This window comes from Lineus longissimus, chromosome 3 (genome assembly GCF_910592395.1).
Source record: "Lineus longissimus chromosome 3, tnLinLong1.2, whole genome shotgun sequence".
Taxonomy (NCBI): Eukaryota; Metazoa; Nemertea; class Pilidiophora; order Heteronemertea; family Lineidae; genus Lineus; species Lineus longissimus.
In genome coordinates, this window is record NC_088310.1 from 9,153,463 (window position 1) to 9,168,648 (window position 15,186).

The window sequence follows — 15,186 nt, forward strand, 5'->3', positions numbered from 1 at the left end:
ACGTGATCTCAGAAGACCGCACTTTATGACTGGAACTGTGCCAACAATATTCTACAATCATGTTACTTGAGGACATTGAACCGCAAGTATAATCCCTCATTTCAGAGAAGACATAAGACGCATATCGATATTTCTTCTGCTCCAAGAACTGGATAGAACCAGACAAAACATCCTTATTGATAACCTTTTATTCAGGCAATCATCGACACACACCTTTGTAAGAAACAGTAGGTCGTGCATCAAGTCAGCGCTTGCCGATTTTGTTGGCCAGATCTATGGCTGAACCGTATTCACGATTAAAGCTTGTGACGATAAAACAAATGTCAGGCCAGAGCTCTGTATTAGACGTTGTGTACATTACGTGTACATTGCTGTACATAGGGTTTGGTAAAAAGATACCCCTAGGATCAATAAATCTCCACCAAATTGTATATGTGTTAAGAAGAACCCTTTCCAAATATCATAATAAAATTCTAAAACATTCTGATAACAATTGCCTGAGAAATCGACACTGACCAGCGAAACCGCATTTTCCAAAATATATTATCAAAAAGCATGTTTTTGGGATGGCCTGAATCTGTAGATTTAGAATCGATCACAGATTGGGAATTAATTCCACTTTGATCCGTCCCAGCCGTGCACTTACCACAACTTGGCATTTTTGAATAAGCTCTATGCCACACTTCCGGTCGTGGATGAATACATGTCTCTGCCCTTAACGACATCTGATATTAAATGCTCCATAATCGTTTTCTGCTGAAGTATTTCTAAACTATCGTAGCTTTGATTCGACAGACATTTTGGAGAGTTCAGCCAGTGGAAGACGAGAAGTAGATTTACTCTACAAAGGGACAAGGACGGCGTGAGATTTTGTGTTGACGAGGATTACCACCCCAGATCGCCACCATTCGCCGCCATGCAAATGAGATTTTCTGGTTTTCAATGCTGGTATTATACTCTCAATATCGCCTCTCAATTAAGAACAGTATTTGTCAGTCCAAAGAGTATTCTTTACAGAAAGGTCCTAACTGCACTTCTCATTGATGCCAAATACTTTGTTCCCTGCATATCGGCATTCCGAAAGCTACCTTCCTATAAAATTGCCTCGCCAAAATTTCTCACATCAAGTGTCGAATATCTCGGTTACATGTACCGTCATTGCACTAATACTTGTTTCATTTTCATATCTCTCCCACTTGTTTTATCCGTTCTAACTGAAACTAAAACATGTCTATTACGAGGCATATAGACAAAGATAAACATCTACATAGTGAATGCAACTATCCACCGGGCCCAGGGGTGGCAGCTCGATCCTCTTGCAATGAAATCAAACCTGGCCTATAATCATGATACTCTAGTTTCACCGAACTAAGACCGATTCTTGAATTTCAGTTTAATGTAACCATACGGTCGATAATGAGTTGGCGACACCAAGTTGCCCGATAGTCATTATATTATTATTACTATTATTATTTATTATCATATTATTACGTTATGTTCCGGCTTGGCCTTTGTTTCGATTTTGAAGAGATCGGAAAATATTCCACACCGGTCTTAAATCAATGAAACTAGAGTATATATTCTCAAGATATCAGCGCTGTCGCGTATTTCAAAGTGTAATGATGTTAGCTGAAGATCAATGACATCATCCCGTCAGATATCAGGATGAAAGAAGGTGCCGTATTCATGACAAATATGAGTTTTCCCAACTTCTCTAAAAGTCGACTTGTTACAGGTTTTATAATGGGAGTTGCCTTTGGCATTACCATTATCTGCTCTTTGACTTTTGTTGTCATGGAATATGTAATAAAAGTGTATTGTGGGTAGGATAAAGGTTTTGTGACTACTCGCAATTTGCTGCAGTCAGTAGGCAAGTTTTGCAACACTTACGGGGCGCTACGAACGAAAAAGTACGAAGACTGAAATGTACAGTATCGAGGATTTTTTTCTCTCGAAAATTTCCCGATTCCTCTTTCAACTCCATGTACATGTAAGTATGAATCCGATATACCGGTGTCGCTTACATTCGTAAATGGATTCCCGCAGAACTTGACTGAGGACACCACAGGCCTTCGTACTTCGTTATTCGCACGGATTGTAAAAGTTGCCTATACTGTATGTTGATTCGACGAATACAGAGTGAAGGTACTATCTTGATGCGGGTTGTCCAATATCCCCAATGGGCATGTTTGGCAACCCCTATATATGTGCTAGTGATGAGTACGAGCAACGAAGATCTGCCGTTTATCGCGTTCTATATTTCATTGACACTCTACACTCGCAAATCACCTTCAATGCTTAGTTGATCTAGGAATAGGGGAAATTTTTTAAAAGTCGGCAATAAAATACATTTACATAATTTGTACTTTTAAGAACAAGATGTGTGGGAAAAACGCCTTAAAGCGCCAAGGAAAGTTTTGATGTTGTAACTTGCGATTATATAGCAGCTGTGATGTGTGGGACAAATAGATCTTTCGCCTGTGGGCTAAACTAGCATTCGCTGAGAGTTTTATATTGGGTCGTCGGTCACCGGCTGCAACGATAACGACAAATATCGCTCGTTTGCGAACACTGAACACTGGAGGAATGTAAGCACTACATTGCCCAGGTGTGATCAAGAACTGATAAAGACTAAGAATGTGGAAGCAAATAAGGCACCTCGTTCTGACAAAAGGGGGCGTTTACAAATCATATCAATCCAATGGCTGTCGCTCTTATTTGTTGGTTGTTGCTTGAGTCTGTACTGAAAAAATACATGCCTCAGATAGTGTGACTACTTTTGTAATACATGCATTCTAGCGAGGTCGTGCATGCCTTTAAATCTATCTACTCTAGTACCTCGTAATCCTGCATGATGACTAAGAACAACATGTCCCATTTTTCCCCTATCTTTAAGTTCAGAGCTAAATGAGGTATCATTTTGTTCGTATCGATTTTAGCAATGAATTAATCAAAAATAATCATCTAAGTTCGAGAAAACTCAGGCTGGCCTATTTTAAAGATTTGTTTTATCTTTCTGAGGTTTCCAATTCATAGTCTTCATGTATACTTAGTATAATGTACATACTACAAGAAGTTATCGTGTACGTATTAGATAGCTCAGTCATTAAAGGAGTACTTACTGTTCTTTATTTCTACAACAGGAACCAAACAGGAAAGGAAGTTAGATTTATCTTATCGCGATATTAGTAAGTGTTCGCTCTCTGGTGTTTTCAGGACATGGGGATGTCGTTTCGCAATCTTGACACTCATGTAGAGTGTCCAATTTCCCCATACCGCCATGTTGAATGCTTTGTATGCAAGTCGCACTTATCATTATCACATTTTATCAAGGATTTCGCCTTTAGTCTTGACCATCGTTGATTATCTTTGAACAGATAATAGCCAATGACTTAATTATTTCAGGCACGGATACGGATATCACGAACATCGCAAGAACTAGAATTTGTCGATTCGATGAAGAAGCGGTAACATTTGACATTATTCTCAGCATATCGGATGCCTAAGAGAAGCGTATTTCCTACGACAAGTACAATACCCTTCCCTCACCTCAGAAGATATGAAGGCATCATCAAGTCATACGCAAGTTACTGAATGGAACCCTATTGTCCACATGTTCAGCAGGCCTAACCTATAGCTACTGATCTGCGCCAGACTTATGAATAGGAAATGAGACGGCTCATTTTCACCGCTCGAGAAAATGTAAAAACTAGGCTAAATCGTTGGTGTGCGAAGTCTCCTTTAATATGATTCTTCCTATAATAGTTGCAAAGGGTATCTTAATATGATTTGTCAATAGTAAGCTCACAAAACCAATTCTAATTAAGAATTTTACCAAGTATGGAAGAACTAGTTTTAATACCAGTGACTGTGGCCTTCATTAGCGCTTTGTATTCTTATCACTTTGTGTCACATTGTCATTAGGAATTGAATAGTGATCTTCTTTCTTATCTTGCCCGAGACCTTGAGCAGATCAGAATACTATCGTATCTGGGATCCCCTGAGGTTTTTTTGAAGCCTCTCTCGGTCACATGAAAACCCCCTCAGCGCCATGACAACTATTTCTTCCTTTCCTCTGTTTCCACCGTTTCGACCCACTAGCTTCCAGCCTTCTGATAAAACCCCGGGATGAAAAAAACCACCATCCTTCTTCATGGATCGTTACATTTTCGCAACCGATAATTTTATCTTCCGCTCGATGAAAGATTATGACTGCCGACCCATGAAAACATTAACCGAACTTTCATCAAAGCAGAATTTTTCAAGTAAATCTTCTGTCATTATATCGACAAGCGGTTCTGGGGCTGTCGGGTACAACTGTTTATCGCATGATATGTGTATAAAAGAAACGATTGTGACAAATCTGTTGAGTCGAGAACCTCAATTAGGCTATCCATATTTGATATTCTCATCAATACAAATGGGTTCTGGATTCAAGTTGCCCTGATTCTGATTCTTCATTTCGCCAGCAGTGATTTCTGAAAGCTTAAAGGGTCGACTTGAGCATGGGAGACGTTGGGTTTTTTTCATACAAAACTGGCTTCTGGCAGGACCGCAACTGCTCCAAACAAGATTTCTGACAGATCTTTGAACTGCAATAAACAATGCACTAGAACGGGGTGTAACCAAAGCCTGCCTGAAATTCACAAGCCATTACAACACTCCCTCGCAACACTGGCGAAAATCGTTGTTAAAGATCAGCATTAGTGTGGTACAACAAGTGGCGACGCATGGTGGCAAGTAGGGGTATCATCCTCCTGGCCATGAAAATTCCACCCCCAAGTTGTCCCTTTAATTGAGGATGTATTCGGGTCGTGTTTTAATCTCCAATAAAAGGGTCAGATTATGCGTCCACGGTGTGATCATCCGAAGTGGGCCAACCACGAGGCCTACATGAAATTTAGGGTTAGTTATGGTCAATTTTGCTTCTAGAAATTGGTAAATAGCAGCAACTGCAAGACGTAGTTATTTTTTCACTTTTCATCGTAAATATTTTTTCACTGTTTCATCCTCAGATATTTTAGACTACTTCGAGCGACATCGTTAGTCACTCCAAATTTTACTGATGCGACTTGCATGGCATGGAAGTTAAAGTACAGCTGAAACCAAATGTTACGCACATAATCTGGTTAGCACGACCAGTAAATTATCAATATCAACTTCGCTTTCTCTTTTTTCGTGTATAAGGTGGTCACATAAACAGGTTTTAAATATGTTTACCGAGGAATGGTATTTCTAGATCTAATAATCACACTACCGCATATTTACTCGAATCGTGTGTCAGGTCATTACAAACAACAAATTGGCTCGTAGAGTACAGCTTAATCGCATTGGCCTTGTCATTAGTGTCGCAAATATTGAGAAAGTCACATTTCTGCAGCATATATCCGTGTGTGCAAACCGTATCAGATGTTTTCGCCAAGTGATTTGATGACCATTAAAAAATCGGTATATTTCTTTTACTGTCACGTTATAGTCTATCTATTGACGACGTGATACCTGTATGTTTTCAGTAGGCGTTAGCGTTCCTGACTGTTGCACTTGAGGAAGAAACAGGTTTTTATCGATCCCACACGACTACCAGGGTGATCTGCCTGATAACCTTATTGTCTCCCAGCTAACGAATATAAAAATTTGTCAGACATTTGCTGAGGAGGAATTACTAGTCAACTGTATTTAGACACCAGAAAGGTGACCAGACCATTGGTTTTAACCAGGCTCGCTGACTATCGATCATGGGAGGCATTTCTTTGTCAATCGTCCGTCGTCCGGCTGCCTCTTCACCTATACGACACTGTTAACATGATGCAATTAGACCAAGGGCCAATGACGCACACCTAAAGAAGAGCCCCCCCCCCCCCCCCCACCCCCACTCCTAGCCCCATACCCCCAGTTCATTTACAAATTTCAAACTTCTAACGAACGGCGTAGACCTTTATTAGCCAATGAAGACAAAGCGCATCTTCGTTCATCATTAATTATGATATCATTATAATGCGAAAATGTCGAATGGTGTCATGAACTTTATGGGTTTTTTAATGAGCGGGAAGCGATAACACCACAGGGCAAAACCATTATATTTACGGAAGCTGGAAGGTTATCAAACGTAGGTGTATTATTCACGGGACCAACAACCTAAATAATAAGCTGTAATATGTCTATAATAAGACAAAAACCTTTTAAAGAGCCTTTTGACTAAAGGCAGAGGCTTTTAGATCAGCACACAATCCAACTACACCGCCAGTTGCAGTATTTATAACGTTTTAAATGTCTTGTTCTGAATTAACGAAAATTCAGCGTCCATTGTGATATCAAGAAAGGAGACATCTGAGTTAATTTGCCTAACATCGTCTTCTTGCAAACTATCGGTAAACAAGTTTATAATGTTCTTCCACCACCTCCGGCGACATGTCCAAAACAGGAAGGGAGAAATGTCGATAAGCCTCGATGTGACTGCGCGTAGAAGAGTCAATATAGCACTTAATCCAAAAGATTGAAAGAAAACGTTTTATGTTGTTTTTGTGTAGCATTGAGTCTTGTGAAGACCATATCAAAAGTTTAGGAAAATATGAGTATTTTGAAATCTAGATATAGGTTCTTGGGGTCAAGGAATCCATTAGGACTATCTCTGACGCATCCTGTGGTCTATACTCCATATATAAACGCATCTTGACCCTTAATGTATGGGCGGAGGTTACGGGGGCAATACCGCTGGAAGTTCATTATGTAAAAACCTAAGTGGTTGAGATGTCTCCATCCTGAGGAAATCAGGGGTTAATGTTCGCTTCTCCGGTCCTACATTAACCCCTGATTTCCTCAGGATGAGATGTCTCTCACGTTGTTGGGGAACTGCATCATGGGAAATCCAAGATGGCCGCCACTGAGACCCCAAATTCATTTATCGGCCATAACCTACCAACCCCAACCTACCTCCCCGCCCTGCAATGCGTACGCCAGGCGCCTTCAGGTACCCTATTTTGAAGACGTCATTCAGAAGGGTTTGGTTTACTTCAAGACTTGTCACATTCACCCAAAATAGACACCTGCCCTGTGCGAAATGACCACTTGATGTTATTCAGAGCTGTTTAAGTCACTTCAAGATTAGTCACATCAAACCAGAAAACACCTGCCCCGTACGGAAATACCTTCTTCAAAGTCATACAGTTTGCTCAAGACTTGTCACATCCAACCAGAATACCAACTATCCTGGTTGGCGTAATTGTAATACCATCTTTGAATACTTTATAGATTGTTGTTAGATATACTTGAAGACAAGGTCACATCCACCTAGAACAATAAACACTTGCCCTGTTGAGAATACCTCTTTTGAAGATGTCATTCAAAACGGTTTGATTTACTTGAGACAATATCACCTCCAACCAAAAGACACCTGTCCCGTACGTACAGTTTGGTTCAAAACTTGTCACATCCAACCAGAATAACCAATCATGATTTGTGTTGTTAAGCCGTCTTTGAATACTTTATAGAAAGTGGTTGATATACTTGAAGACAATGTCACACCCACCTAGAACAAACACATGCGCTGTCCTGTTCGGAATACCCTTTTTGAAGATGTCATTCAAAACGGTTTGATTACTTGAAGACAATGTCACATCGAACTAGAATACACCTGCCCTGTACGGATATATCATCTTCGAATACGTCATTCACGCAAATCTGTCCTTTATGGGAATACCGTATTCGAAGGCCAAATTAGGTACACTATTTCAAAATGATTTGGTTATGTTTGAAGACATACATACTTGTTCCGTCTAGATACTTTTTGAACGGCCAAAATTGTTGTCCCTTATTCACCAAAAAGGCATTTTTCATTACTGATAGCATGCATTATCAGTCCACTGTTATACAATGTGGGCATGTTCAAGTGAATCTCCCTTCTACGCGGTCGCCTCTATTATAAGACGGCCTTTTAAGGTTGTTCGGAGCCGTCACACCGAAACCCAGGTTGAAAAAGAAACTACGGTTGAAGAATATCAGTCAATACCACACACGGTAGTTCTTCATTATCCCACTGTGCGCGCAATGATACTAGTTTCACGTTTAGCTACCAGGTGGGGCAGTCTGATTTGGATCGTGGGATATGTACGTGTTGAGCCACAAATACCAATCATAGATATACCACTATTTCCTGCGGAGAATGCACTGGCAAATCGCATATGCGGGGTCGGGTCATTCATTCAGATAATAATATAAAATTTGGTGAATTGTATACATGATAACTCACGCCAGATAAAAAGGAATGTATACGGAACTAATTACCTTCATTCTGGTTGTTGGGTATTGGTTTCGGCGGCGAGATAGTTATCAAAATGAAAAACTCGACGTATTGTGTCAGTGCTACATTCTAGGTATGGTGCATTATTGCTGATAATTGCTGGACGTTTGTCATGTCAACTGAATTGGCTAATTGGTATATGCCATAGTGAAATGACTTCCTGGTAAGATTATATTGCCAGTTTGCTGCCCGCTTCAGAGGTGATGGAGCTTTCGGAAATATAATGGCTATTGTGTTCACCTTGCTGTTAAATCACTGTATCGTGAGTGGCATTTTTTGAAAATTGATCATCTCGGAGAGGATTTTATTTGATCAAGGACATTTCATATTTCATGTCTTTGCCTGTTTGCTTTATACACACTAGAAGTCTCTTGCGGACCTAGCAAGAACTGAATTTATGACAGATTTTCGAATACATGGTATACTGATTAGTGAGTGCACGGTAGGTCGTGGCTGACCATTTCTCACAATTTGAACTTAAGTATGTCTTTTTTGCTAAATCAGGGACTATCCATCAAAATGCATACCAAAATGGAGGAGATATATCCCATTCTGAGATCAAGGCTTTCTTACTCCTTTGTCATATCGACATGCGGAGTATATTACTAACCACTGGTTATGCCAGGATGGATATGTTCTGGTGCTTGAAATACTCGACGAGTTGGCTACGCAACCATCCGTCACTGGAATAGTGATAAGAAATCAACCAAACAAAGTGAGTTGTTCGGCCCGGTTCGGGAAGTTCTCCGGTAATTAGTGAGTTCCCCAAATCCCTCGAAACGCCAAACGCGAACGCCTATCCCATTGTTTCATCTCCTGATCACAATGTCGAACAATGGATAGGCGTTATCTATTTGGCGTATAGGGAGTTTTCGCAAAAATCCCCCGAAACGTCCACGTGATCGCGGACGCCTATCCCATAACAATGTTATAGGCGTTCGCGTTGGCGTTTCGGTGGATATGCGAAAACTCCCTATTACTAGATGGGACTGAAACACCATTTCGACTTCTCGGCTGGCGTACGAACGTTTTTCTGCGTGGAATCGGATTAACTGTAGACAGCCATTTCCCGCTAAGGAAAACCACCTGTGCGATTTCAGCTAACGTTTAAAACGATTAGTATAATACGACCCAAATTATAACGGTAATCGCCCTACTTCAGTTTCTAAACGTGTTTATGGCAACTCTAACACTGTTAGGCAGGTCATACTGGAATTAGGATGTAGTTCCTAGCGAATAGCTGTTGATAAACTCATGTCAAGTTCTCTCATAAACATGGGTAAAACAGCGAACCTGCTTCCAGCTATTGAGACTTCAGTATACATGTAAAATATCCACTATACCTTCAACCACTTGAACCACAATGATGAGCCATGTTGGGCCGAGACAGAGTAAGCCGATGTAATATGTTTTCCTCTAAAAGCTCAGCTAAGATTGCTCCACGATATAGCTACTTTACTGTTTTACTAGACATTCCACTACAGGTAAATCACTATCAGCGTGACCAACAAGATATTGTTGGAATGAATGCTTAGCGGAATGGTCTGATGACACCATTTCGGAATGGTCTGATGACACGTTTTCGATGCAATATTGATGCGGCCCATTTTGGCACACAACCATGAAACGGTAGTAGAAGACGAAGAGACAGTCATACCCATTTATACAACAAATTAACGTCCATGTATAACATCAACTAATGAGCTGCAGCCAAGACGTTACTAACGATGATAATTAATTTTGTGTTAATCAGACAGGTCTATGAATATATTAAATTTTTGGTTCATAACACTATTGAAAATATTTTCCTTAAAACTTTCGTAGCCGATTCTTTTATCTGTTTTCGGCTAAAATGTCATGTATTGACTACTCGATTTTTGTAAGCAATGATTTTAATCAGTAATCATGGTAGGCTTATGATGGAACATCTAGTCAGGGAAACAGGTCGTTCTTGGCAAATAGACACCAGCAAATCTATCCACCAAGGACGAAAATTCCCCCGGGCTGACGATCGAATCTCATTTAAGTGACGAGAACTAATTAGTGGCTGTCACTGAGTCGTCACTCCCTATCTATTCCGTATCAAATTTGTCCCTTACCACCTTAATGGTTTTGACCATTGAAGGTCGTGCCGGAACATAACAATATTTCGTGTTCAAAAAGGAAGAAATTATGTCATTCATTAGTAGCAGTAATACGCCAAGAAATCACCAAGAAATTGTCACTCGATTTTATTCAAATTTACAATATTCAACTTTTCTTCACTAAGAATTTCCATCATTTTAACCACGCTAAGAACTTTTTCATGCGATCACCATAGGACCTACTGTTCATTTTTTTCTAATGTCAAAAGTATTGTTTATCTTTGCAGCGGGCTTCATTATCCAGACTCGTCCATCATGCCTGCTTATATTGGATCATGGCATCACTATGGGGCCATAATGTCCGAGCCCAGACCTACAAGTAAACTATCCTCAAAGATCTACGAATCGAAGGCCCCACCCATGCCAACCGTATGGCCAAACAACCAGACGAGTCAGGATTTCGTCAATGTCACGCCACAGACGACAGTACCGCCATGTTTGTACGAACTTCGCTTAGCCAATCAGGACCTCGGCAGTATTCTCTTCATTTTATTCGTACCGGTTACGTGCATCATTGTCATCCTTGGCTTGATAAACAACTCCTTATGCTACATTATCATGAGAAAATTCAACAAAAAATCTACTCCGAATTTTGTGATGAGGGTTTTGGCTGTAGCTGATAATATGGTGCTCTTTTCGCTGATACTTTACAATACGTTACCGGCCACTTACGAATATACTGGACACTTGTTGGATTACTATCAAGCCTTTCAACACATGAAGGGATACCTTTGGTTTTTCATGTGGTTTAGTAAGACATTCTCTGTGTACATCATAGTGCTGATGACAGTTGACAGATACATTGCCCTCTGTCACCCGCTAAAGGCTCAACGGCTCTGCACAAGGAAGAAAGCCTGGTTTGGCGTGGTTTCTGTGATAATTTTCTCTGTGTTGTACAACTTACCGAAGCTTTGGTATCTGAAGATAGTGTTTAAATACGATCCTTGCAGCAGTACCATGAAACCAACCGTCATTCTCTCGGATACATACAGTAACCCATATTTTCAGCATATCTACATCCAAGGTGCCTATATTCTCGTTATGTTTGTTGTGCCTCTCCATGTTTTGTTAATACTGAACATATTTCTTGTGAACGCGATAAGAAAGGCTACAAAAAATCGTCAGACGATGAACAGCACTGGCAAAAAGGGCCGGGATAGCGTGACTGAACGAATCATTGGAGTAGTGACAATGTTCATCGTTCTTGAGTCCCCCTCCATCATCGCAAATGTTTTAATCACAGTTAACCAATGGGCTGACGGGAAACTCATGGATTACGAAGCTCTCCACTGGGGAGCTCGCATTGGCTATGTCCTCTCAGCTATCAACTCGTTCATCAACTTCTATATCTACGTCCTCGTGGGTAAGCGCTTCAGGAGACATTTCTTGAGTCTGTTTCATAGAAATAAGGAGTCTCTTAATGACTCTTTAATGTCTGGCCAGCAGCGATCCGTATCTCATAACAACGGACGGCATCTCTCCAGACAGACAACTCGGGATACCATCCTTAACGGGAACAATGCTGCCCTCGCTGCCTTACTGATACATGCTGATGGCACGAGGACTCGCTCTCCTTCTGTGAGCCCGCAGACTCCAAAGTCGTCGACTCCGAAATGGCCACCAGAGAGTCCGCGTACACCAAGGACTGGGTCACCTCGGCATGGACATAGTCCTCGCGGCATTCCTGGGATGGGAGCAAAAAAGAATCTTTTCTTTTCAAGTCGATGTTAGTAACCGTCTTTTTGTTTGCTGTGTACAGAACTTTGGTACGAAAAAAAGAGAATTCTGCAATTCGTAACATTTTAGCAGTTTGTTGTAAGATAGCTGACGAATCTTTTTGTGAAATAATATCATTGACCTGTACTTTAAAATGGGTGTTATAATATATTTATGGATATGGTCTAGTCAATGATAAGAGAGTTCCTAGAGAGTTCAGTCCAAAGGTTACACCGCGGACGCAGTGGACCGGCCTCGTCCCGTCGCCCTTTACATGAGAAGAGACGATCAGGAAAACGAAACGGACTGCCCCGGGAGTCGAAAGCACTTATCTTGTCTGAATAAGTGATTTCTCTCGCACAAAACAATAATGTCGCGTGGTTGTTCTGGTCAGGAAATGTGTGTGCGTGTGTGTGGGGGGGGGGAGACAACACGATATCGCGGACCTAATTTTTGCGAGATGATGTTTCGGCGTGAAAAAAACTGTTCCTGTGTGCACGTTTTGGTATCGATTTGATACATACCGGTTTTCATACCAACGTGGTCATCCTTAATTACCTGAGTCAGTCGTATGTTCCTTCACCGCCTCACATGTTACTGAGCTCGGTCATAACAGACGCGTGAAAGGCCCTGAAAGTTTAGTGCTCGTGGTCGTTCAGCTTCCGGTGCGACCGCCACTTATCTTGGCGGAACGTCATTTGGCACATCCTGAACCTCTGTGCAGTACTCGGCACTAATGACCGAGATTTATGCTCTGAACAAACCCACACGCTGCCAGCGGGATTGCCGGCTGTTCTCTTACTAATCAAAACATCCACGCCGTTCGATGTTTAATGTGTAACGTGTGCGAGGGGAGGGGAGAGGCACACGACTAACCCTGGTATTCGACGATGCATATGGCGGAGTCATTGAGGATCCGCCGGCTGACTTAATGATGGCATAGCGGGAGCTATCCCTAAATGGAAATTCTGCAGGAAAAAAATTGAATTCATCGGTTTATCACGGACCTACATGTATATTTGTTTGCAGTGTAACACTGTAAGCAAACTGTCACGAGCGAGGAATCTTCATTTGACAAATGGCTAACTACACATCAAAGTCATCCCAAATTTTCAACTGTAAAGAAGGACTGTTAGACAATGTGTATATAAGATCAATGTAACTATCAGCATATATTCAAAGACGAAATAAAATGGCACACTCAGTACATGTAATTTCCTTATTTGCCCTAAATCCTTCTCTACTCATGACTACTATTTCCCGCCATGTCGCCAAAGATTGTAAAGTGAGACCGGCTGGCAAAGTAAAACCATTCAGCGATGAGGCAACGTGAAAATACATGTAGTGGAAGAAAGGTTGTTGAATGTATCTGCTGTATGCGCCGCAGTTATGGCTGTGACGAATCAATGAGGATTTTCATCACTGCAATATGGTGCAGGAGACGGCCATCGACAGCCATCCCTGAAAACTGGGTTTTCAACGCACGGACAATCTGACACACACAATGGGTATACTAGTCAGGCAAGGATCCCAGAACGGCGGGTTGCTGTTCTTATCCTTGTTGATTTCAACGGTGACTTCCAAATTTTCTTGGTCAATTTGTGTAACATCAGTTGAATACCAATAGTGCAAGTAGGCAACCGGTAAGATTTAGCAAGAAATCAACAACTTCTAATAAACATTTGGCCTCGAGTCGGCACAGCTACTAATGTATATCCAGTTATTTCCTAGAAACTCGCCGACCTTGCTACGCCGCGGTATTCCCATGGCATACATGCAGTTGAATTGGGGAGTTTTTGCCTGAGGGAGCTCTCGTTCCTTGCTTGACGGATTACTGGTACTTGACTCTCGAACAAGCGCAACTAAACGAGACGCAGGTTGAGTCTGGTTCTCTGCATGCTGAGGTAAGGTATTTTAGGTATTGAGTAGGTACATGTATGAGGAAGGGAAAGCTAAAAATGCCAAATTAGGTTGTTTGTCGTGGTTACGTCTTCCAAGCGTCCCCGCTATAAGGCAGATTAGCCAGATGTATGCTCTGCAAGTTCTACATATGAAAGCTACCAGGAGCTCGTGGTTCCTGAGCGTCATCGAAGTTGACTATCAGGGGGCTTCTCTCTGACACCGGATCACGGAGTGTCTCCCATGCGTCTGCCCTTTCCTCATCGCTTACGTGTCTCCCCTTCGATAAATGATTCTTGATTCCATACACCAACGCACATACAAGAACAACCGACGCACCTATAACGCTCAGAATATTGGGAATATCCCTGAAGACAATAATTTGAAGAATATAAGAGATGGGAATTTCCAGAGTGTGAGCAATGGCCACTAATGTCGCTGTATCCTTTTGAAGGGCGAGGAATAACAAAGATCTCCCGGCGATGGTACAAATTGTGGTTCCAAACTGAACTAGCCAAGTCTTTAGATCATTCGGAAAAGACCAAAGGCTCAATATGTATGTTGGAATGATGCCAAATAATATCATGACCACACTGTATTGACAGGCCAGAGTTATTGAGTAGACATCTTGTAGTTTTCTTGCGAGTATGAGGGCGGAACTCATCGCAACAGCGGAGATGCAAGCAAAAAGAGCCGCCATTAGTCGAGGGATGTGAATCTGCTGCGAACACAAATGAAGTGATGATGAGGTGAACATTAAATCATCGTTTCTGCCCCCGATATTTGTTGTCCCAGTGTAAGCGCCAAAGCAGTCTATGCCCGAGACAAGGTGTTGTATGGTAGTTTTATTTCTTGCGAACGTAAGACAAGTCATATTGACTGCGGTATGGTTCCTCATATGGAAGAGCTCCAGAAGAAATGCTGGCTGTGCCACGAACAAAATTCCAATTAGCATGACCATAGTGATTAGAATATCCACAAACCCACACTTTTCCTTTAGAAAGACACAGGCAAAGACGCCGACAATAACAGGTTTAGAAAACGTTATGGCATTGGCGTCACCCAACTCCATATTCTGAATGGAAACAATCTGGAAATACGTTGCCGTCGCCGCTAGAAAAGCGGCTGGCC

At 41.5% G+C, this 15,186-nt stretch overlaps 1 protein-coding gene across 7 annotated transcripts in view; it reads left to right on the plus strand.

Annotated features, from left to right (window-relative positions):
- The window catches only part of LOC135485678 (FMRFamide receptor-like), a 38,577-nt gene extending 25,138 nt beyond the window's left edge, over nucleotides 1-13,439 (plus strand). For 3 of the 7 annotated variants that reach the window (XM_064768032.1, XM_064768029.1, XM_064768035.1), the window contains one exon: nucleotides 10,668-13,438. In XM_064768032.1, the coding sequence (XP_064624102.1) occupies nucleotides 10,696-12,171 (1,476 nt within the window). In that variant the 5' untranslated portion in view covers nucleotides 10,668-10,695 and the 3' untranslated portion in view covers nucleotides 12,172-13,438. Of the gene's footprint in view, nucleotides 1-3,405; nucleotides 3,468-8,491; nucleotides 8,739-8,761; nucleotides 9,012-10,667 lie in introns of those variants that run through there. The other 4 variants (XM_064768028.1, XM_064768030.1, XM_064768033.1 and 1 more) reach the window with 4 other exon arrangements.
- Nucleotides 13,440-15,186: the final 1,747 nt, after the last annotated feature.